Raw genomic sequence first — 20,768 nt, 5'->3', positions numbered from 1 at the left:
ATTCAAAAGAAAAAAATTGAAGAAAAAATAAGACGTACAAAAGAGAAAACAATTAAAAAGATATATATAATAGTTCATGATAGAATATTTTCTTACATGAAAAAATAATAAAAATGAAGGTAGGGATACTGGATGTTGAAAAACAAAAAGGAAACTAAAAACAAAGAATGAGAGGTATATTGAGTGAATAAGAGGTAATTAATTGATTGAAATATATGTCAATAAATAACTAAGGTTATGTTAGGAATTTGAAATGAGGTATAGTGAGCAAATGTTTATATTGAAAAGTAAAAAAGAGGTGTAGAGAGAATGAGAGGTATAATGAGCAAATTTAAAAGTCCCAATAGCCACACTCGTATTCAATTAACAAAAGAGAAAATCGATATCTCCAATTAATTAATCATACAATGATTATTTTTGCTTCATAAACTTCACGAGTTGTGAAATAAAATGTTGGACTTTAGTGTAGAAACTTGCTAGTTGGAGGACCATAGAACCATTGCTTTATCAAGAACGTACGTACAACTATCATCCAACATGGTGAATTCTCATAGGTAGTAAAGCATATCCTCTCAAAAAAAAAAAGTAGTAAAACATAAAGTGTCCAACTTTGGTACATGAAACTTCGCAAAATTGCGAGGGATAGATACAAAATTAAATGAAGATAAAAAAAACCAGGTTGGAGCCATCGTACATAAATGAGAGAGACCAATTTGTCGATCCAAAATTTGGAGGGTGTCATATAGCCCCGCTTTGGCACTTAAGTAGCTCCGTTCCTGAAAAGCACGATCTATAATGTAGAAACTCGACTCGAAGTTGTATACAACAATTGTTCAATGTCATAAAGTTAACTACATACCCTTTGCGTATAAAAAAAAAAAAAAAAAAACCATACTCACAACTATATAACTATGATTTTTAGTTTTACATGTTAATTATTATAGCAAGCATCAACTTCACCACCATGATCATCATTGCCACATACATATCAACTACGTATCTCAAATTTTCATGCACTTAGTTTACACCTTAATCAGTAAGTTATACGCCAAATAATATTTGTCGCGTTCATTTAAAATTAGCTTGAAAGAGAAGTTTATATGACGTTTTTTCTTTTTTTGCATTATTTTTATGGCTTTTTTCTTTCTTCAGTATAAACAAAAGAAAAAGGATGTATTTTCTGCATCCAATAATGATGTCACCCCTATGCTTACCTTTTGGGGTTAAGTTTGGTAGTAGTATGATTTTGCATAGAGATTTTTGGCAAATATGAACATGTGTGCCATAGCATGCATGCATGTTTTGTTGTCGCTTTTTGTGATGCATTAGCCTAATTTCTTTGTATGGGATTATTGAAGATAAAGGCCCATGACCAAATGGCGAATGCTACCAGATGTAGGCTACCTTTACCAAGAACAACGACAGAAAAGCATGACCTAATTTCTTTGTTTGTGTGTGTTTGTACGTATACATTTTGATCGAACTTTGCTCTATATATACGCGCGCTCAACATGCCCAACATGAACATGTTAGAAACTTGAAGATCGAAGCTAGGTTTATCGAGTAGAATTTTTCTACTACAAATTAAATCTCCGGTACGTGAAATACTGACATGCATGGGTGACAATGTTCCATGATCCCTGTAAGAAAGTGAACGGGGCTATAATCGAGTCACGTACCTCTTATTCAAGAAATGATGTCATACTAGATTCTGACAGAAAAAAAACCCAGATTCAACCATAGAGAAAATCTCTGGTACTCTCTACAACTCAGAGTCTCAGACTACGAGTGGATGATTTTCTGGCTCGGACTAACCAATCAAAACCAACTAATCCGCAAATTAGTCTAAATCGGAGTGTTGGAGATAATTATGAACTGTAATAAAAACCCAGAATCTACAGAGTACTTCAGGGCCATCCGATTCAGATGAGAAATGAGAGGGTGTAATTGGCCTGGGAACACGTAACGGTATAGTATAGTGACAAAAGTAGAAGCAAACGAAAACATCCGAGAAAGAAAGCCGGTCCTCAACGTTATCTCTCGAATAGGAACAAATGAGTAAGATTAGAAAACGCAGCAACAAGTAGGTCTGACAAGAATAAGGAGATCCTGACTAACACAGTAACTTTTCTGGGTAGTTCCAGCTAATGGTTGGGGCTTGGTACGTAGCTGAGGGTGCTTTATCACTTTGAGTTAAATCTAGTCGATTTACAGTTTGGTTGTTTTTGCGTTTGGTTTGATCAACTTTATTGTGAAACATGCACTACACTACAAACTCCACTCAGTGTCACTTCAACACATGTTCTATATATAATTTTGGGCTCGCCAAGAAAATCTATATACCCACAAACAAATTCTGACTTTTTTTTTTTTCAAAAATCTATCCATAGTGTTAAAAATACAAACTTTTTTAGTTTTGAAGAAATTAACTCTTACTCCATCAATTTATAACTGAAATAAAATTGTTTTAGAATCGAGGTTGTTTGCATCTATTATCGTTACTTAAATAAGCAACTGATCAAATCTACAATAAAATTGTTTTAACAAAACAACATTGAAAGCTAATAATTTAAAATGATGTCATAATTAACTTCACAAATAATGTAAGGGTATTTAGTCATCACCAATCTTTGTTCACCTACATCATATTAGTGTATCGATACATAAAGCAGATTAATTTGATACAGGTCAATATACTTATGTATAACATCATACTTGAGTGTTTTTACATATCCATTACATATTTACATATGCTCATGATATAAGTAATAAATAATTTCGAGTCTCGAAAGTAAAGTCATAACTCTCTAAACATTCTAGTAAAATTCATTTAGAAATGATAGTTTGAACATATGATCTTATAAAATGGTAAACATCCCCTTCCCAAATATCTTATGTATGGCTTTATTGTGTGATTCAATAATATCCCGGCATGTCTTTTGTGTGGTAATTTAGTAGCTGATCGTTTACCAGACTACGCTCTTCTCCATCTACATAATGCTATTTGAGTTTATAGTCTCCATTTTTGTCCACAATGTTCCATTCAGATTAACCGGAAGAAACACATTTCAACACTTTGTGTTTTAGTTTCTTGTTTTTCGTTTACGATTGTCGAAAAAATATATCTTGGGTTTACCAAAGTGATTTAGGGGGTTGAAAATGAGGTTAGGAAGAAGAACAAGACAACTATAAAAACAAAAAATCATCCAAGATAGACGGAATTAACAAAATAAATAGAGGAAAAAAAAATATCTACGGAGAAAGGAGAATTAGGTAAAATTGAAGAGTTGGGGAATGAACATCGAATAGAACTCCCAAAAGTGCAGACGGAGCAGACCCGCCTCTAAACCAAGAAAAAAACCCAAACCCGTGAGGCTGAGCCTCTCTCTAAAACCTTATCCCCTTCTCCCAATTCCCCTTCACTCTCCCATAAACCCAATCCAAAACCCAATCCCCCCCTCTCTGTAAAACCTAAACCCCATTCTCCTCCTATCTCTCTCTCACAGCCTCCATCCATGGCCTCCTCCAAGCTCCCTCAGCTCTCATCAGGTTCTTCTTCCTCTTCTCCTTCCTCCGCTTCCTCCGCTTCTTCTTCCGACTCTGAAATTGATATTAATTTAGCCCAAAAAGCCACTGATTTGAAATTTGATGATGACGAAACTAATTCCGGGCCAGGTCTGGGCAGCGACGCCGGGTCCGAGACGGAGGAGGGGTTCGTCAGCGGGGAGGAGGACTTCGGTCCTGTTTTGGATAGGGCGTTTGTGCGAGGAGAGCAAACCCTAGGCTCATCGGAGGGAGTAGCAGAGAAGAATAGTAACGGCGGCGCTGTCAAGCTCGTTAGTTCTTCCGAGTTTTTCCTGAGGCCGATTGCCAAGGTCTCGGTGGATAGTGATGACGGCGAGGAAGAGGAGGAAGCCGGTGAGGAGGCTTTCAAGGAGGCGGTTGCGGCGGGTGAGAGTTCTGTGGCGGAGAAGGGTTTGAGTTTCGCTGAGGTGGCGAAAGGGAACGGTGTTGGTGGTGAATTGGAGGAGTCGAAAGTTGTTTCGGAGGGTTTAGGCTCTGAATTGGAGAGCGAGGTTGTTAATGGTACTGCAGAAGAAGTTGCGAGGGAGAGCAGTGAGAATGGCTTGGCTGGTGGAGGCGACTCGGTTGTGGAAGCTGTCCGGGTTGAGTTGTCTCACACCGGAGCGGCTGTTGTTGGTGATGTAGAGAAGATTGAGGAGTCTGAGATAAAAGGGCTGGAGGTTCCGGCGGGAGTGAGGTTGGATAATGAGTTTGAGAAAATTAGCGGCGAGGTTGAGGATGCGGAAGATTCGGAGCTGGTGGCTGTGGAGGCTGAGTCTGAGGGAGTGGTTGTTGCTGAACCAGCGGTTGGTAAGTTGGTGGAAGAGCATGGTGTTGACATAGCTAGTGAATGTGACTCGGTTGTGGATGCTGTCCATGTTGATTTGTCACATACAGGGGCAGCTGTTGTTGGTGATGTGGAGAAGCTCGAGGAGTCTGAGATAAAAGGGTTGGAGGTTCCAAGAGGCGTGAGCTTGGAGAATGAATTTGATCAAATCAGCGGTGATTCTGAATTGCCAAATGATTCAAAGTTGGTGGCTGTGGATTCAGAGTCTGAAAAAGATTCTAAAATGGTTGAAGAACATGCTGTAGATTTTACTAGTGAGGGAGATTCAGTCGTGCAAGCTGTCCATGTTGATTTGTCACATACAGGGGCAGCTGTTGTTGGTGATGTGGAGAAGATTGAGGAATCTGAAATTAAAGGTATTGAGGTTCCAAAAGGCGTGAGCTTGGAGAATGGATATGATCAAATTAGCGGTGATGTTGAGTTGCAGTCCGAGTCTGACAAAGTGGTTGTTGCTGATTTGGGGAATGTGGAGCAGAAACTTGTTGTTGCCGATGAAGTTGATTTTGAGGAGAGAGAGGAAAAAGAACTTAGACTGAAGTCTGATTTTGCAACTGGCCAGGAAGGGCCCACAACAGAGATAGGTGCTGCTGAAGTAGAAGTAGTGTCAGATGAAACCCAGTCTGTGAACCATGTATCTGATTTTAGTGTACTGAATGCGCCTGAGAGTGTTGAAATGAGTGCAACTAACCAAGAAATAAGGCTAGATGAGGAAGAGGGGAAGCATTCTCTTGATGAAAGTGGCATCGGATCTTTGGAACCAAGTTCCGTTTCACATCAAGAGATAAGGGTTGAAGCTGAAGATGATGACGGTGATGATGAGGATAAGGACGACGAAGGGGAAAACGACGGTATGATATTTGGGAGCTCTGCAGCTGCTAAACAATTTCTGGAAGAGTTGGAACGAGAATCAGGTACTGGTTCTCACTCGGGTGCAGAGAGTTATGGTGAGCGATCTCTGAGTTATCGTGATGATTCTCAGAGAGTTGATGGGCAGATTGTGACAGACTCAGATGAAGAAGTGGATACTGATGAAGAAGGTGGTGGAAAAGAGTTATTTGATTCTGCTGCATTGGCAGCTCTTCTGAAAGCAGCAACGGGTGGTGGTGCATCAGATGGTGGCAGTGTCACATTTACCTCCCCAGATGGATCCAGGCTATTCTCTGTCGAGCGTCCTGCTGGTTTGGGATCCTCAATGCGGCCAATGAGACCTGGTACACGACCAAACCCTTCCACTCTATTTTCCAATGCTACGGTTGGGGGAGATACTGACAACAGTTTGAGTGAAGAAGAGAAAACAAAACTGGAAAAGTTTCAGCAGATAAGGGTCAAGTTCTTAAGGCTTGTTCAGAGATTAGGTGTTTCTACAGAAGATTCAATAGCGAAGCAGGTTCTATACCGCCTAGCTCTTGTTTCAGGGAGGCAAGGTAGTCGTGAGTTTAGCCTTGAAGCTGCAAAGACAACAGCTCTCGAGCTTGAAGCAGATGGGAATGACGATTTTGATTTTTCCTTGAACATACTGGTTCTTGGGAAAACAGGTGTGGGGAAGAGTGCTACTATTAATTCTATTTTTGGTGAAGAGAAGACTCCAATCAATGCCTTTGGACCATCAACAACCACTGTGAGAGAAATTGTTGGTGTGGTGGATGGAATCAAGCTTAGGGTTTTTGATACACCAGGTCTTAAATCTGCTGCAATGGAACAGAATGTAAACCGCAAAATTTTATCTTCTGTGCAGAAGTTCACGAAAAAATGCCCCCCAGATATTGTCCTCTATGTGGATCGATTGGACACCCAAAGTAGGGATTCAAATGATGTGCCAATATTAAGATCAATTACTAGTGCTTTTGGCTCTACAATTTGGAGAAGTACTATAGTCACTCTAACTCATGCTGCTTCTGCTCCTCCTGATGGGCCATCAGGTTCTCCTCTTAATTATGAGTTGTTTGTTGCTCAGAGGTCACAGATCCTCCAGCATACCATTGGACAAGCTATTGGGGATATAAGGTTTACAAATCCAAATAACATGAGTCCTATATCTCTTGTAGAGAACCATCCCTCTTGTCGAAAAAACAGAGAAGGTGAGAAAGTGCTCCCCAATGGTCAAAGTTGGAGACCTCAGCTGTTGCTCTTGAGCTCTTCTATGAAGGTCTTAGCTGAGGCAACTAATCTCTCAAAGCCTGCAGAACTATTTGATCACCGAAAGCTATATGGTTTTCGCACTCGTTCAGCTCCTCTTCCATACTTCTTGTCTTGGCTGCTGCAGTCTCGTACACATCCAAAGCTCTCTGGTGATCAAGGTGGTGAGAATGCTGACTCTGATATCGACTTGGCTGACTTGTCCGATTCTGATAATGAGGAAGAGGAGGATGAGTATGATCAGCTTCCATCATTCAAGCCTCTCAAGAAAGCTCAGATTGCTAAGCTTAGCAAAGAGCAGAAGAAGGCATACCTTGAGGAGTATGATTACAGGGTTAAGCTCCTCCAGAAGAAGATGTGGAGAGAAGAGTTGAAAAGGATGAAAGAAATGAAGAAGGGTAATAAGGCTAGTGCAGATGAGTATGGTTATCTGGGTGAAGAAGATCCGGAAAATGGTGCGCCAGCAGCTGTGCCAGTTGCATTACCTGATATGGTTCTGCCGCCTTCTTTTGATAGTGAAAATCCAGCTTACAGGTACCGCTTCTTGGAGCCGACTTCTCAGTTCTTGGCTAGGCCGGTATTGGACGCCCAAGGTTGGGACCATGACTGTGGGTATGATGGTGTCAATCTTGAATTCAGTCAAGCCATAGTTAATACTTTCCCGGCTACTGTTGCTGTTCAAGTTACAAAGGACAAGAAGGATTTTACTCTTCATTTGGATTCTTCAGTTGCTGCTAAGCATGGGGAGAATGGATCAAGTATGGCAGGTTTTGACATTCAAAACATTGGAAAGCAACTTGCTTACATTGTCAGAGGAGAAACCAAATGGAAAAATATGAAGAAGAACAAGACTACTGCTGGAGTGTCCATGACATTTTTAGGTGAAAATGTAACCACTGGACTCAAACTTGAGGATCAGATTGCCATTGGCAAGCGCCTGGTATTGGTGGGTAGTGCTGGGACTGTCAGATCTCAGGGTGACTCGGCATATGGAGCCAATTTAGAGGTGAGGCTGAGGGAAGCAGATTTTCCAATTGGCCAGGATCAATCTTCAGTGAGTCTGAATATGGTGAAGTGGAGGGGTGACTTGGCCCTTGGGGTAAATGTGCTGTCCCAGTTTTCCCTTGGACGAGACTACAAGATAGCTGTTCGTGCAGGATTGAACAACAAGCGCAGCGGACAGATCTCGATTAGAACAAGCAGCTCTGAACAACTTCAAATTGTACTTGTCGCTCTCGTTCCTATAGTAAGATCCATCTACAATCTCATCTTCCCTGGAGCTTCACTCAGTGAGAATTACTCACTCTACTAGATTTGTTTCTGTTCATCCATTATCTGTTTCTTTGGATTATGTTATATTTTGTGGAATAAACTCATCAGTTTTATTTGATCTAGAACTTGTTTTAATTTTTATACGAGTTTAGATTGCACATTGAGTTGTATTGAAATGAGATGATACCTTGAGGGAATTCAATATTTACTTTTTTCAATGAGATGTTTCAGTCTTGATATCAGTATTATGCATTGTGAGAGTTTGTCTCATTTTTGAAGAAATATGAGTTTCATGGTTACTGTTCTGTTGTTCAGTAGCAGTTAGAGCTAGCGTTACATAGAAATTATATTTGCTTCTTTGTGGAGGGGATTCTTAGTCCCCTGGAAAGTACCAAGTTTGTGAAGACAGTGGGATGATAGAGGCTCATTTCGTTCGTGCCTATCAGTGTTCAAATCATGATTTAGTTGCAGGAAGACAGCCATTTTATTTGCGCCTTTCTGCTTTTCTGCATCTTGAAAAAGTTTGGGGGTTCAAATGTTGTCGTCATCGTATGATCGAGATGACTTGAGTTAATTTACATCTTTGTTTGATTGGGTGGGATGGTGCTTGGAACTTGGTAGCGCGGGGTTTACAGACAAGAGGTTGTTTTGCTGCAGCTTTTGATCTAGTACTGTGGTGGTGATGGTGGGGAGGTTATTACCGTTATTTTAGCTAGTCATTTTTTTTTATCGGGGTAAATAACTCAAACGTTACAATTAGTCTTTCGTAAGTCGAATTTACAACGATAATCCAAATGGTACTGGGAAGCTGGCCATTTTTGAAATACACCAACATTGATTTTTTTATCTAAGCGATATAATTTCTAAATGAAAATTAAGTAGTAGACAACCATACATTATCATAAATCATTGAAAGCCTAATCTCTCTCATTTTATAGTCACTTAACGCTATGTTTGTAAGAAAGTTTTCTAAATTCTTGAGGAATTCTAGAATGATGAAATTTAAATATATATCAAATGAAATATCATTAATTACAATTTTCATTGTTTGGATATGCCTGTTTGGGATTTGTTCTTCGTTTTCAATTCTATCGAAATTTAAAATTCCGCATCTAATAATGTCAAACGAGGAAATTGACCTTTAGAAATTATGAAATTTTTACTTTCAGTTAAATTCCTTCATTTTTTTTTCTTTCATCCAAACACAACGTAAGAGTTGTGCAACTGCTCAACTTGGTAAAACTTTTTGTTTTTTGGACTGGAAGCTTTTATAAAGCTTGATAAAGGTAAACATGAGACTATGAGGCCATGTTTGTTTCGTGGAATCAGGATATAGGGAAAGGAAAGTGGTTTCTTTCTAGTGTTTGGATGTTATAGGAAATTAGCTGGAATAGAACGTGGTTCATGGGAGCAAGGAAAATAAGTGGGAAATTAGTTCTCTCTTTTCACCCCCATAGAATTAGTTTCCCTCCCAATTTCCTACACTTATTAAACTATTTTTTATTAAGTTGTCCCTACTCAAATGATTGTTTTCTAATTTTTAATCACACCCTTTCAAAATAGATATGATATTCTTTCCTCTCCATGTAAGTACCAAACATTAAAAAGCAAAATGGATATGGAAAATGCAAAGAAATGATTTCCTATCCTTCCTTTTCCATGAACCAAACATGCCCTGAGAGTCTAGTAACTCAGATGATTGGTGGCCAGCAGGAAATATCTCAACCTCCTCTATCAATTAGATATTTTCTCTCTGTTGCTCTGTCTTTTCTCTAAAAGCTAGAGAGAGAAAGTAGATCTAAGCCTTGTCCTTCCCGCTCTCTCCTGCCCCAATCTAGATCCACCCGGATCCGGATCTCCAGCTTGAGAGTAGGGGGAGGGTGATCTTGTTCGGGCTTCTAGTCCCAGTGCCCACGTTTTTTCTTTGCGGTTTGTTGGTTGTTGTTGTCAGTCTTTCCCTCCCCTTTTGCAGAGATACCTCGATCCATGGCAACCAAAGTTTTCATCTACCCATCCATTCTCTTCTTTGCTTTCTTCAACCCAACTCACCTCAACCCCCAGACCTCTCTTCTCTTCTCTGCAAATTACATCAAGCCCTACCCCTTCGCTACCGCTAGAGTAACGTCCCTAAGACCTGATCTAAACGGTGATTTGGACGCTAGAACGATCTCGGAGTGGAGAGATCCCTCGCGATTCCACCCTTGGTGCCGGAGTGAAGGGCTGCAGCTTCATGGTAACGAGCAAAGGATAGAAGTTGGCGATGGAACCACTGCATTTCCCCCCAACAGTGGCAGCTCTTCTTCTCACGAAGATGTCGATGTTTCTCTGTTAATTGGGCTGGGCCCTATTGTTAGGTTTCTGTTTATTGGGCCTCATGTTTTGGACCCATTGTCTTACTTTATGTATGCTTGTACCCCTTGTGGGCTTCCCATTCGCGGGCCTGTTTGTATTAAGCTGAGCTAGTTTGCTCTTTTAATCACTTTCTTCTATTTTTGTCTGATGAAACTCTCCCTTTTTTTCTTTGTTCTAGGTCTTCCTCAATTTCGTGTCAATTCCATGTTTACCGGGGTTTAAGTAGGGTTTAGGTTTGGGGGACATAACCAGTTTGTATGAACAAACTTAAAAGAGTGTACAGAGATCGAAATATAACTGGAAAAGGAAAATCAAGCCCGACATCCTTTAGAAACAGGGCTGTGATTCATTTTTCATAAAATTCTAATACCCAGAAACAAAGTTCACATCAACCACCAAAAAAAAGAACAGAACTAAACAGAAACATAAAACTCTCCAAAACACAAATGAACGGTTGTCACTGTTCCAGGCCGATGGCTCCGGCATTCGTCGAAACGTCAGGAGAAACATGCTCGGCTTCCTCAAACGCCTTCGCAATCCTCTCCGTCGGAATCAACGGCAGGTGACCCGCCACGGGGAACCCCTTCTCCGCCGTGTAACAAACAGCCTGATTGTACTTCTCTGACCAATAGGCCGCCGTGGGAACCATAATCTGAGCCACCTGAGGAACCAGCGGCATCCGGTTCAGCGACCGCCAAGCGGACACCGCGTACTGCTCCGCCACCGGTTCGTACTTGTAGTACACCTCCTCCGCCATCGGCTCGTATTTCGAGTACGCGCTCGCCGTGATGCTACGCGCCGCGTCCACCAACCCGGCCCGCTGAACCTCCGTCGCCACAGACAGAGCCTTGTTTGACGCCGTCTTAACCAGACGCGGCACGTGACTGTCCAACTCGCTCAGCGACTCGTCCACCTGCAAATCAAACCAACTCAGTCACCGGAAAATGAACATACAAAATTTAATAAATCACACGCAAAAATCGTTGAAATTAAACCTTGCGATCCACCAATTTAAGGAGCTGGAAAGGAAGGTCCTGGAACTTCTCGTAGACCGGTCCGATCACCGTTTTGACGGTGCCTTCCACCGTCTGAACCCCCGGTTTCAGAGGACCGGCGTTTTCCTTGGCGTACTCGTAGAGGCTCGAGAAGCAGAGCACGGCGTAAATCGCCGCCACCTCCACAAATTCCAGATACTTCAGCTTCTTCTCATCGCAATCCACCTAATAACATAGAATAAATTCAAATTCGCGATCGATTTGATTAACAATACACGACTAAGAGAAATGATATCTTACCGTATTGATTGGGCGTGAAGATTCGGCATCCGCCATTTTTGAAAAACCAGAGAAACTTTGAATGAGAGATTTTGTTGGCAATTGAAACCGAGGAGATGAAATAGGAGCGTTATGTGGGATTCCAGTTTTATAGGGATCTCTAAATCTTGGCCGCGACAATCTCCGAGAATTTCGCCACGTGGCGGGTGTTAATGCGGTCAAAGATGGTCAACGAGAGAGTTTCCCGGCGAGGATTTACGGGAGAGGGCAAAGGTCCTTGTCGCGCAGGAAGGAGGACACGTGGAAATTTAGGATTGTGCTGTCATCAGTACGTGTCGACGTATGGGGTGAGAGTAGGATATATATTCTCTGCATGGCACGGATTTTAATGCAATCCGATTGGTATGGCACGGGCTCCTAGGGTGGGTGATAAAGACTAAAGAATAATCACCTACGGCGCGGCTGCGGTTAAGACGCTGGACTCGCCCTCGCTTGCGCAGTAAATAGTTAAACAGTATATTTAACATTTCACTGAGCCGGTAAAATTCTAAATAACCTTGGGGCGGATTTAGTCAAAATCATACAGGAGCTTGGTTGGGCAGAAATGGAGGAGATTCTCAGGCAAGTGTTCGGCGATTCATCGGATAGTGAAGACTGGGAATCGGAGCCCGACCCGAATCAGAGATGGGTACAAACAGAAGGAATCAAAGGGCTGTGGATGTGCAGAGACTTCCTCTCTCCTCAGAACCAGTCTGCCTTGCTCTCCACAATCCAAAACGGTGCGTTTGCTTGTCACCGTTGTAGATATGTAATGTTTTTGACGTAATGATGCTGTAATATAATCCGAGGTTTGTTAACATGTGGCTGCAGAAGGATGGTTCACTGAGGCCTCTCACAATCAGGTGAATCTTGACTTGCTAATTGTTGATAAGGCGGCATGGTTTAGAACTAGGACTGCATATATAGATTGTAAACATGATCTAATTAGGAGTGTTTTTTTTGGAAGAGTTGTGTGGAAATAGTGTGTTGAAGCATGAATGGCGTTTCTACTATTCGCATTATCAACTGAAATATGTCGTTTCTCTGCAGGCTATGAGGTTCGGAGACCTGCCGGGTTGGGCAGCTGAGCTGTCGGATTCTATTAAAGAGGTTGTACTTTCTTGTGGTAGTGATTCTCATCTTATTGATTTGGGAAGTAGTGGCGGGAAGGAGAATGTCAGTCCGTTTTCGCCGGAGCTTTTAGCCAGAGAGCCACTCTTTGATCAACTGATCTTAAACTCGTACCAACCAGGTGAGGTGCGAGTCGACTCTTACTGTCTCCATTCAGATTTGTGAAAGAGTGCTTATGTCTGTGTTTTGGGCGTTATGCAATTTGTATTGAACATACTGAACCATCTTTTGTTTTTATCAGTGTTTATGTGCTTTTGAGTTACTGCTATGAATATAACATGTGAGATTGACTTCATGTTTGTGCAGGGTATCTGCGCTCATGTGGACCTAATGTGCTTCGAAGATGGAATTGCTATCCTCTCGCTAGAGTCATCATGTGTGATGCATTTTAGTCCAGTTGAAGGAACAAGTGGGGACTTTCTTGTTGATGGGGAAAAGGATCCTCGGACGACCAAGATTCCTGTTTATCTTACACCAGGATCCCTGATTCTAATGTCAGGAGAAGCACGCTACCAATGGAAGCACGAGATCAACCGCAAACCTGGATTTCAGAAGTGGCAAGGAGAGGAGCTAAATCAGAAGAAGAGAATCTCCATTACTCTGAGGAAGCTTTGCCAGGTTGAGTAGCACATTAACCGGCAATCTAGTTTTCTTTCTTCCAGTTTTTACTAGTGATCAACTATATATATCAGTGGTAGAAGTTTAGATCGATGCAGAGGAAAACTACACCTGTATCACAGTGATAACTGTGTCTGCTTGAGTGAAATGACAATTCCATGGCATTTTACTACTTCGTTGAACAATGGGAACATGTTCTCCACTCCAGAATATACTGGCTCTGCAGAGGGATTATGCTTTTACAATGGTCAGCTCATCAATGCAATATGTGAATTTAGACTATACTTTTCGTGGTTCTTTGGAGGGTGCATTAATGTGATCTATCGCAACTTCAGGTGTTTTGTTTTCCATCTAATGTCCTTCCCTATGGAGAATCTGGCCTCCATCAATAGATTCAGTTCACGAATGCCTTGTCTGCAGACAAAGAATGTGGAGCATGTTTGGTATGGGATGATGATATTAGTAGTTAGTTTAATTTGTTTAGAAATTCTTACCTACTCTAGCTTTTGCTGAAGAACATGATGACAATGTAGGAGTAGGAGTATATTGGTTTGTTTAGGTATGTGGCTAGACTTGTTACAGTTTTGGTGAGAAGTAATTGTCTACTTCTCCTGCATATGATTTTGCTCTGCTGCACCATACAGGAGCCACAGGCCCTCTGATTTCGGTTAGGAAACTAAACAATAACTCATTTTGTTACTTCACTAAGTTCTTGCTCGAAAAACCATGAATTGGAGCTTGATTGAGCAGAAGCATTAGCAGAAAGAGCAGCCGGTGACCCAGAAGCATGAGTTGGAGAATTTGGAGCGAAAATAAATGAAAGTGGGTCGAACAAGTACCTGAGGAAAAAGCGCAGCTGGTGACGGCAGGAGAGAGACGAAAGAAGAATAAGAACTCGGAAGACGGCGTGTTCGAATCGATTTAGGTTAGTCGGGTCTTCCGCCTAGCCCGCTTAGGCTCACCCCTCATTCCTCTAGGCCCACATTTCCCCTTATCTAAGTAGTTTCCCATTAGGATTTGGTTTCCACAATTTACACCAATTTTGTCAATTAGAAATTAGCTTTTCCTGGTCCTTTTGGGAGAAGGAGTTCTTTTGTATAAGTACTAGTCTAAAAGGGTTGAAGCAGCCTTCAATCCGCACATAACCTCACACAGTTCAACAGACTTCTGAAAGATTTAAGATATCGACAAAAATGGAAGATCATACTGCTAGAGCAGAGAAATTCGAAAAGAAAGCAAAGATAGATATGGAGAAGGCTATCGAGTTTTCCGAGAAGAGATTTGAGCTCTTCCAAAAGGAACTACCATCAGTTTCAGTGCAACAGTGCTATGAGAAGGCTGCTCAACTTGCTGCTCAGATAGAGCAATATCCCAAGGCCATCAAAATGTACGAAAATATTGCGAAGTACTCGCTCAAGCACGGGCTACTCCTCGGGCACAAAGTTAAGCGGCATCTTCTCAACGCCGGGATATGCAGATTCTGCATCAGAGGAGATGACGCTAGCGCTGTTGCAATGGCCAAGCAATATGCAGCTTTGCCAACTTTTCGTGATACATGGCAGTGCCAGTTCTTGGAGAATATAGCTGAATCAGTTGAGAAACGTGACCTTACCATGTTCCGTGATGTGGTAAGGAGATTTGATAGTATGACACCACTCGATTCATGCGCAACCAACTTGCTCTTGAGAGTGGAGGAGAAACTGAAACCCTCGATGACCAGGAGAACGCAGCGGCCAACCTCAGACATCATCACTTGCTGTACACAGCTATACAAGGAAATTGCGGAGCTATTTGAATCCGAAAAGAACATGGAGAAGGTCGCAGACTTGACACCCGCCAGCTCCACCACTACGTTTGGTGACGGAGGAAAGCAAAAGGAGATGTGTGCTAGCTTGCAAAGATCACAGACAAACGTAATGCGCAGGTTGCCGCTGACCGAAAGTACACTCTTGCACTCTAACTCAAGGATAGAGACAAGTGACAATTCAAACAAAGAGGATGGTATCAGAAAAATGGGAGAAAAGCCGGTGAATTGGATCCGCCAAAAGGGACTGACCTTAAAAAGAAGCCTCTCAATGGCCAAACGGTGACTTTTGTGTAGTGATTAACATAGTGCCACTGTTGTTTGGATTTTATTTTTTTTTAAGAGAGGATGAATCTTGAGAACAGAAAACTGATTAAACTTGTAATGCGTCTTTGATGAGCTATGATGAATGCCGAATGGTTTCATGTTGCTTTGATATGTTTCCACGATATAATTTACATTTTGATTGATTTGTGCAGTGAGGTTGGTTCATTTTTTTGGTTTCAGCTATGTAGAGAAATATATGTATATAACTATCTATTGGAGCTCAAAGATCATTGAGGATTCAGAGAGGCAACAATCCTCTGCCTCAGCCTCAGATGGTCTATTTGGTGTTGAATAGGTTAGGACAAGTTCTAATATTTTTCTTTTTCATTCATTTTCCATTTAGGATGCAGACATCTTTCCCATTCCCACTAGGATTTAGACATTTATCCTCTATATAAACAATGAGTCTATTGAAAAATGCCTGAAGTCTTCAGGAAAACACCATTGAAAACAATGGGTGATCTTATTGTTAGAGCAAAGGAATTGGAAAATGAATCAGAAAGGAAACTAGGTGGATGGGGATTTTTCTATTACAAAGAACCCGAATACGAAGAGGCTGCTCATCTTTTGCATGAAGCTGCTAATTGTTACAAAGCCGCCAAATACTGGGATGAAGCTGCAGCAATATATATCAAGTTGGCAGAATGCCATTTGAAGACTAAACGGAAGCATGAGTTTGCTGCCAATTCTTATGTACATGCTGCAGTATGTTATGAATCTAAACAAAACATCGAGAAGGTTATCGACTCCTTGGGAAAGGCAGCTGAGATCTTCGAAAAAGGACTTGAAACAATGCCAGCTGACCACTGCAATCAGAATGCTGGAAAACGTTATAGGGAAATTGCAGAACGATATGAATCCAACCAAAACAAAGAAAAGGCTGCCGAGTTCTATGAAAAGGCAGCTGAGCTTTTCGAAAAAGCACAACTGCTGATGTCTGCGAACCATTGCAACCACAAAGCTGCTCAACATGCTGCTCAGATTCAACACTACTCCAAGGCCATTGAAATTTATGAGAAAATTGCAAGTCACTCACTCAACGACAGCTTGCTTAAGTACCAAGCTAAAAGGTATCTTCTTGATGCTGGAATATGCCGATTTTTCCGGGGAGATGATCTTGATTCAATCACCAAGGCACTAGAGCAGTACCGGAAATTGGATCCAACCTTTTCCGACACATCAGAGTACATGTGTCAATAGACTACGAATGTGGCCATTTTGGTGAGCAAATAAAAGTGGTCGGCAAATTTGTATCCGTTATTTTTCTTTTTGTATTCTCGACTTCACACCTACTAGCAGGTAATATTGTAAAAATTACATAGGAAAATCGACAAACTAAACTTTACAACTTCACAACGGGTTTCGGAACGAGTTGAGCTAAAGTTTCAAAAGGAGTTAAAAATAAATTTTCCTATTTACTTTTAACTCGTTTTTACTTCTTAATTTATTGGCGCCACTATTAAAAAAGATAGTGAAAAACGCGTGTAAAAGTAAAACATTTTAACAGAATTGTCCCCACGATTAAAAATGAACATTTAACAGAAAACGAACCAAAAGCAAAAGCCTCTTCTTCTGCTGACCTTCCCGATAGTCCGAATACCAAGTCGGGTCAAATTCCGGAGCCTAGGGTTTCCACTCCTACTTCACCCCACCAAATCCCTAATTCCAATTTCCAATTGAGATTTACCTCGTTTTAGGGTTTCAGAAATGGTATTAGAGAAATGCATAGGAGCTCAACGATCCCGTAGGATCCAACGAGCTCTCCGTCACAGCAAGGTCACAATCCTCTGCCTCGTCCTCACCGTAGTCGTCCTCCGCGGCACAATCGGCGCCGGAAAGTTCGGGACCCCGGAGCAGGACTTCCTCGAGATTCGCGACCACTTCTACTCCCGCAAGCGCGCTGAGCCCCACCGCGTCCTCGAGGAGGTCCAAACGACGCCGTCCGACCCCAACAACTACAACGCCTTCGACATCAACAAGATCCTCAAAGACGAAGAAGGCGAGGAAGAAAAACCCGACCCGAATAAGCCCTACACTCTCGGACCCAAGATTTCCGATTGGGACCAACAGAGGTCGAAATGGCTGAAGCAAAACCCGAATATGTCGAATTTTGTGGGGCCCAATAAGCCCAGGGTGCTGTTGGTGACCGGGTCGTCGCCTAAACCCTGTGAGAATCCGGTAGGTGATCATTATCTGTTGAAGTCAATTAAGAACAAGATTGATTACTGTAGGTTGCATGGGATTGAGGTGTTTTACAATATGGCGCTTTTGGATGCTGAGATGGCTGGGTTTTGGGCCAAGCTTCCGTTGATTCGGAAGCTGCTTTTGTCCCACCCGGAAGTTGAGTTTTTGTGGTGGATGGATAGTGATGCAATGTTTACTGATATGGCTTTCGAGTTGCCGTGGGAGAGGTATAAAGGTTCAAACTTTGTGATGCATGGGTGGAAGGAGATGGTTTATGATGAGAAGAATTGGATTGGGTTGAATACCGGAAGCTTTTTGCTGCGGAATTGCCAGTGGTCTTTGGATATGCTTGATGCTTGGGCTCCTATGGGGCCCAAGGGGAGGATTAGGGATGAGGCCGGGAAGGTATTGACTAGCGCACTGAAGGGCAGGCCGGTGTTTGAAGCTGATGATCAGTCTGCGATGGTGTATATATTGGCGACTCAGAGGGAGAAGTGGGGTGATAAGGTTTATCTTGAGAATGCGTATTATTTACATGGCTATTGGGGGATTTTGGTGGATAGGTATGAGGAAATGATTGAGAAGCATCGTCCTGGTTTGGGTGATCATAGGTGGCCGTTAGTGACACATTTTGTGGGGTGCAAGCCGTGTGGGAAGTTTGGGGATTACCCGGTTGAGAGATGCTTGAAGCAGATGGACAGGGCGTTTAACTTTGGTGATAATCAGGTTCTTCAAATCTATGGATTCACTCACAAGTCGTTGGCTAGTAAACGAGTTAAGAGAGTTCGAAATGAAACGAGCAAGCCACTTGAGGTTAAAGATGAACTTGGGTTGCTTCATCCTGCGTTTAAGGCTGTTAAGGTATCATCTTCCTAGGTCAGCTGTTTTGCTCACTCATGTGAGACGTGCTACATTGTGTTTGTTGTTCCTAATGCTTCCCGTGTTAGGTGTGGAGATAGTATTCTTTTGTTCCTTATAAATATTTGTTACTTGTCAGATGATACAGAGAGATTAATTTATAGTTCTGCTCAATTTTTGTAGCGTCTGGCTATATGCTCTGTTTCAATCTTCGTACATGAGACTTGTTCATTCTTGTGTTTTGATTTATTAACTATGAAGTTTAGAGTGATATACCTGCATTATGCATATACCTGTTTAGAAGACATAGGACTCGTGTTTCATGGGTTTTGGTTTCATCATGTGGCTAGGCAAGTGGTTTACAATCTAAGTCTGGTCAGTTGTCACCAATCTGTTGGTGTATGAGTTGGAGATTAGATCTCACGGGAGATGTGGAAAAAGTTGGAGATTTATTGAACCAGTGGTAGATAGTTTCTTGATATGGGACGTATATGTATCAATGCTTGATTTCATAACATACCGGTTGGCTTACTCAACTTCAATGATACTTGGTCTGCTCTCTGCTGCTCCAATTACTGCTATTAAGTTCTTCATTTCCCATTTACCGCTATTAAGTTTTTCATTTCCGTTCACTGCGATTATTTTCTCCATATCCATAGTGTTCGATCAGTAAAAGTTTGTTTAAATGCATTGGTGTGGATGCTGGGTTTGGGGATATGGTTTCATACTTTCTATAGAACACAAGTGATCATAGTGGCATTGGAGTGACATTTGTTAGTGATCATTGATCATCAAATCACAACGAGAATATTAGGTTCAAATGGGAGAAATTCTGGTAGAGTCCTCTAGAACTGAGAGTGCAGATGCCGTCTTAGTGTCTGGCTAGTGATATGCTTAATCATAATGTGGCACTTCTTTTCACTTTTGCACGATTATGGTCATCTTCATCATTCACCCTTTCGTCTTTGCCCTTGCTTTTTTGGGTTGGTATTTTGTCTGTTTTAATATCAAGCTGCAGAAATTGACATATAGTCTGGCTACTTGCCTCTGCGGAAGTAATCAGTGAAAATTTCAAGAGCCAAAAGGCTGAAAGAGAATGCTTTTGCCAGTTAGTGAATGAAACAAAGATCAAGCATGTAATTGTATAGACTGGTTCATACACATGCAGTCTGCAAAAGTAGATTACATGTAGATGCTTATGAAACACTGTAACATTACAAAATGCTAGCTTCGACATTACACACGAAAATTTCAGAGATACACAAGCTTAAGATTTACAACGGCCAAGAAAGCAACCCAAGCCAAACATGGCTTCATGAGATAACCAGCAGTCGCATTCACATCCTGAAACACCTTGGAACACCCAACCAGAGCCCCAAACATCCCCATGCACACAACCAACCCGACCCACGGAGCTCCCGCCCCGAACACAATCGGATCCCACGCCAAACTCAACACCAGCTGAGATAAATACAGAGGCAAGGCCATAGGGTTCTTGTGAAACCCACCTTCCGCCCACACAAGCCAAGCAGAGAGACCCATCAAGAAGCTCGAAGCCAAGCAAGTCAGACGCAAGCCCCACATGGGCGGGAACCAGAAGGGCTTGGACGCCGTGCGGTAGCTGTCCGTCGACGCCAAGTAGATAGTGATGAGGTGGAGAGCCACCGGGAGCGAAACGGCGATGGCTAGTGATCTTAGGCCGCGTTTGGCCATTTTCATTCTCATTTCAGGTTTGCCTGCGTAGTTGTTCTTGTTCATGGTGGTGTTAGGGTCGTCTGCAACCCTACGCTGTTTGAGGTTTTGGGAATCCATATGTCAAACCAGAGAAGCGCAGAAAGGAAAGAAAGAGAGGCAAATGAGTGTGTTTGTGTTTATGTCTGGGAGGAAATTAAGGTGGGGATTATATAGAGGAGACCGAGTTTTGTGGGAGGTCGTCTGAAGGGGACGGAGGACAGGTGGGCGGAGGAGGAGGTCTGGAGTGGAGGGAACCCGTGAAGAACACGTGGCTTTCTGAGATAAACAGTCTGCAATGTCGGCATAACCATTACTTTGCTCCATGATTAAGCAATTGAACTATACTTTTGAAGAGCTGGAGATCTGTATGTGGAAGCTCGTTTGCTACTACACGTGGATTGGGATTGGCTTAGAATGCTGTCGCTCTGTCGCGAGCTCATAGAGTGAGGCTGGATAAGATTGGATTTGGGAAAGCTCGTGTTCATCTTCATATATTTATACTATATACTAATTGTCAATGTTATGAGACGTGAAATTACAATTTTATCTTTTTTCTGTTTTTATTACATCTCTGTCATTCATTCTGACATGCATAATTTACATTTATGTTTCTGTTTTTTGTTTTATT

At 42.0% G+C, this 20,768-nt stretch overlaps 6 protein-coding genes across 6 annotated transcripts; 4 read left to right on the top strand and 2 right to left on the bottom strand.

Moving 5' to 3' along the window:
• Positions 1-3,300: 3,300 nt before the first annotated feature.
• LOC101311356 (translocase of chloroplast 159, chloroplastic-like) lies at positions 3,301-8,041 on the top strand. The gene is made up of 2 exons (XM_004292605.1): positions 3,301-5,448; positions 5,827-8,041. The coding sequence occupies exons 1-2, from the start codon at positions 3,516-3,518 to the stop codon at positions 7,857-7,859; spliced, it is 3,966 nt and encodes a 1,321-aa protein (XP_004292653.1). The 5' UTR covers positions 3,301-3,515; the 3' UTR covers positions 7,860-8,041.
• A 2,522-nt stretch (positions 8,042-10,563) lies between these two features.
• Positions 10,564-11,777, bottom strand: LOC101303294 (stress-related protein-like). The gene is made up of 3 exons (XM_004290730.1): positions 11,467-11,777; positions 11,167-11,391; positions 10,564-11,084 (listed from the first exon to the last, which is right to left on the bottom strand). Exons 1-3 carry the CDS (start codon positions 11,500-11,502, stop codon positions 10,629-10,631), a joined length of 717 nt encoding a protein of 238 aa, XP_004290778.1. The 5' UTR covers positions 11,503-11,777; the 3' UTR covers positions 10,564-10,628.
• Positions 11,778-12,049: 272 nt separating this feature from the next.
• LOC101311075 (alkylated DNA repair protein alkB homolog 8-like) lies at positions 12,050-13,568 on the top strand. The gene is made up of 4 exons (XM_004292604.1): positions 12,050-12,224; positions 12,316-12,347; positions 12,535-12,741; positions 12,922-13,568. Exons 1-4 carry the CDS (start codon positions 12,050-12,052, stop codon positions 13,240-13,242), a joined length of 735 nt encoding a protein of 244 aa, XP_004292652.1. The 3' UTR covers positions 13,243-13,568.
• Positions 13,569-15,817: 2,249 nt separating this feature from the next.
• LOC101310782 (alpha-soluble NSF attachment protein 2-like) lies at positions 15,818-17,084 on the top strand. Its single transcript, XM_004292603.1, has one exon. It carries the CDS (start codon positions 15,818-15,820, stop codon positions 16,562-16,564), a length of 747 nt encoding a protein of 248 aa, XP_004292651.1. The 3' UTR covers positions 16,565-17,084.
• Positions 16,476-18,527, top strand: LOC101303001 (putative glycosyltransferase 2-like). Its single transcript, XM_004290729.1, has one exon. It carries the CDS (start codon positions 17,072-17,074, stop codon positions 18,422-18,424), a length of 1,353 nt encoding a protein of 450 aa, XP_004290777.1. The 5' UTR covers positions 16,476-17,071; the 3' UTR covers positions 18,425-18,527.
• Positions 18,528-19,405: 878 nt separating this feature from the next.
• Positions 19,406-20,462, bottom strand: LOC101303578 (translocator protein homolog). Its single transcript, XM_004290731.1, has one exon. The coding sequence runs from the start codon at positions 20,216-20,218 to the stop codon at positions 19,658-19,660; it is 561 nt and encodes a 186-aa protein (XP_004290779.1). The 5' UTR covers positions 20,219-20,462; the 3' UTR covers positions 19,406-19,657.
• Between the last annotated feature and the right edge of the window lie 306 nt (positions 20,463-20,768).

The sequence above is a fragment of the Fragaria vesca genome, linkage group LG2 (assembly GCF_000184155.1).
Source record: "Fragaria vesca subsp. vesca linkage group LG2, FraVesHawaii_1.0, whole genome shotgun sequence".
In the NCBI taxonomy this organism is placed as follows: domain Eukaryota; kingdom Viridiplantae; phylum Streptophyta; class Magnoliopsida; order Rosales; family Rosaceae; genus Fragaria; species Fragaria vesca.
The sequence above is the reverse complement of the archived record's forward strand: the minus strand, read 5'-3'. Positions and strand labels throughout refer to the sequence as shown.

Bases quoted from the DNA above. Each gene is read 5' to 3' on its own strand.
- LOC101303294 (XM_004290730.1), bottom strand. From the start codon at position 11,502: ATGGCGGATGCCGAATCTTCACGCCCAATCAATACG. The intron at 11,392-11,466 runs GTAAGATATCAT...CTATGTTATTAG, and splicing joins CTTCACGCCCAATCAATACG to GTGGATTGCGATGAGAAGAA. The intron at 11,085-11,166 runs GTTTAATTTCAA...TTTGATTTGCAG, and splicing joins TTAAATTGGTGGATCGCAAG to GTGGACGAGTCGCTGAGCGA.
- LOC101303001 (XM_004290729.1), top strand. From the start codon at position 17,072: ATGGTATTAGAGAAATGCATAGGAGCTCAACGATCCCGTAGGATCCAA.
- LOC101311356 (XM_004292605.1), top strand. From the start codon at position 3,516: ATGGCCTCCTCCAAGCTCCCTCAGCTCTCATCAGGTTCTTCTTCCTCT. The intron at 5,449-5,826 runs GTGGTGGAAAAG...CTCTTGTTTCAG, and splicing joins AGTGGATACTGATGAAGAAG to GGAGGCAAGGTAGTCGTGAG.
- LOC101311075 (XM_004292604.1), top strand. From the start codon at position 12,050: ATGGAGGAGATTCTCAGGCAAGTGTTCGGCGATTCATCGGATAGTGAA. The intron at 12,348-12,534 runs GTGAATCTTGAC...GTTTCTCTGCAG, and splicing joins CTGAGGCCTCTCACAATCAG to GCTATGAGGTTCGGAGACCT. The intron at 12,742-12,921 runs GTGCGAGTCGAC...ATGTTTGTGCAG, and splicing joins ACTCGTACCAACCAGGTGAG to GGTATCTGCGCTCATGTGGA.
- LOC101310782 (XM_004292603.1), top strand. From the start codon at position 15,818: ATGGGTGATCTTATTGTTAGAGCAAAGGAATTGGAAAATGAATCAGAA.
- LOC101303578 (XM_004290731.1), bottom strand. From the start codon at position 20,218: ATGGATTCCCAAAACCTCAAACAGCGTAGGGTTGCAGACGACCCTAAC.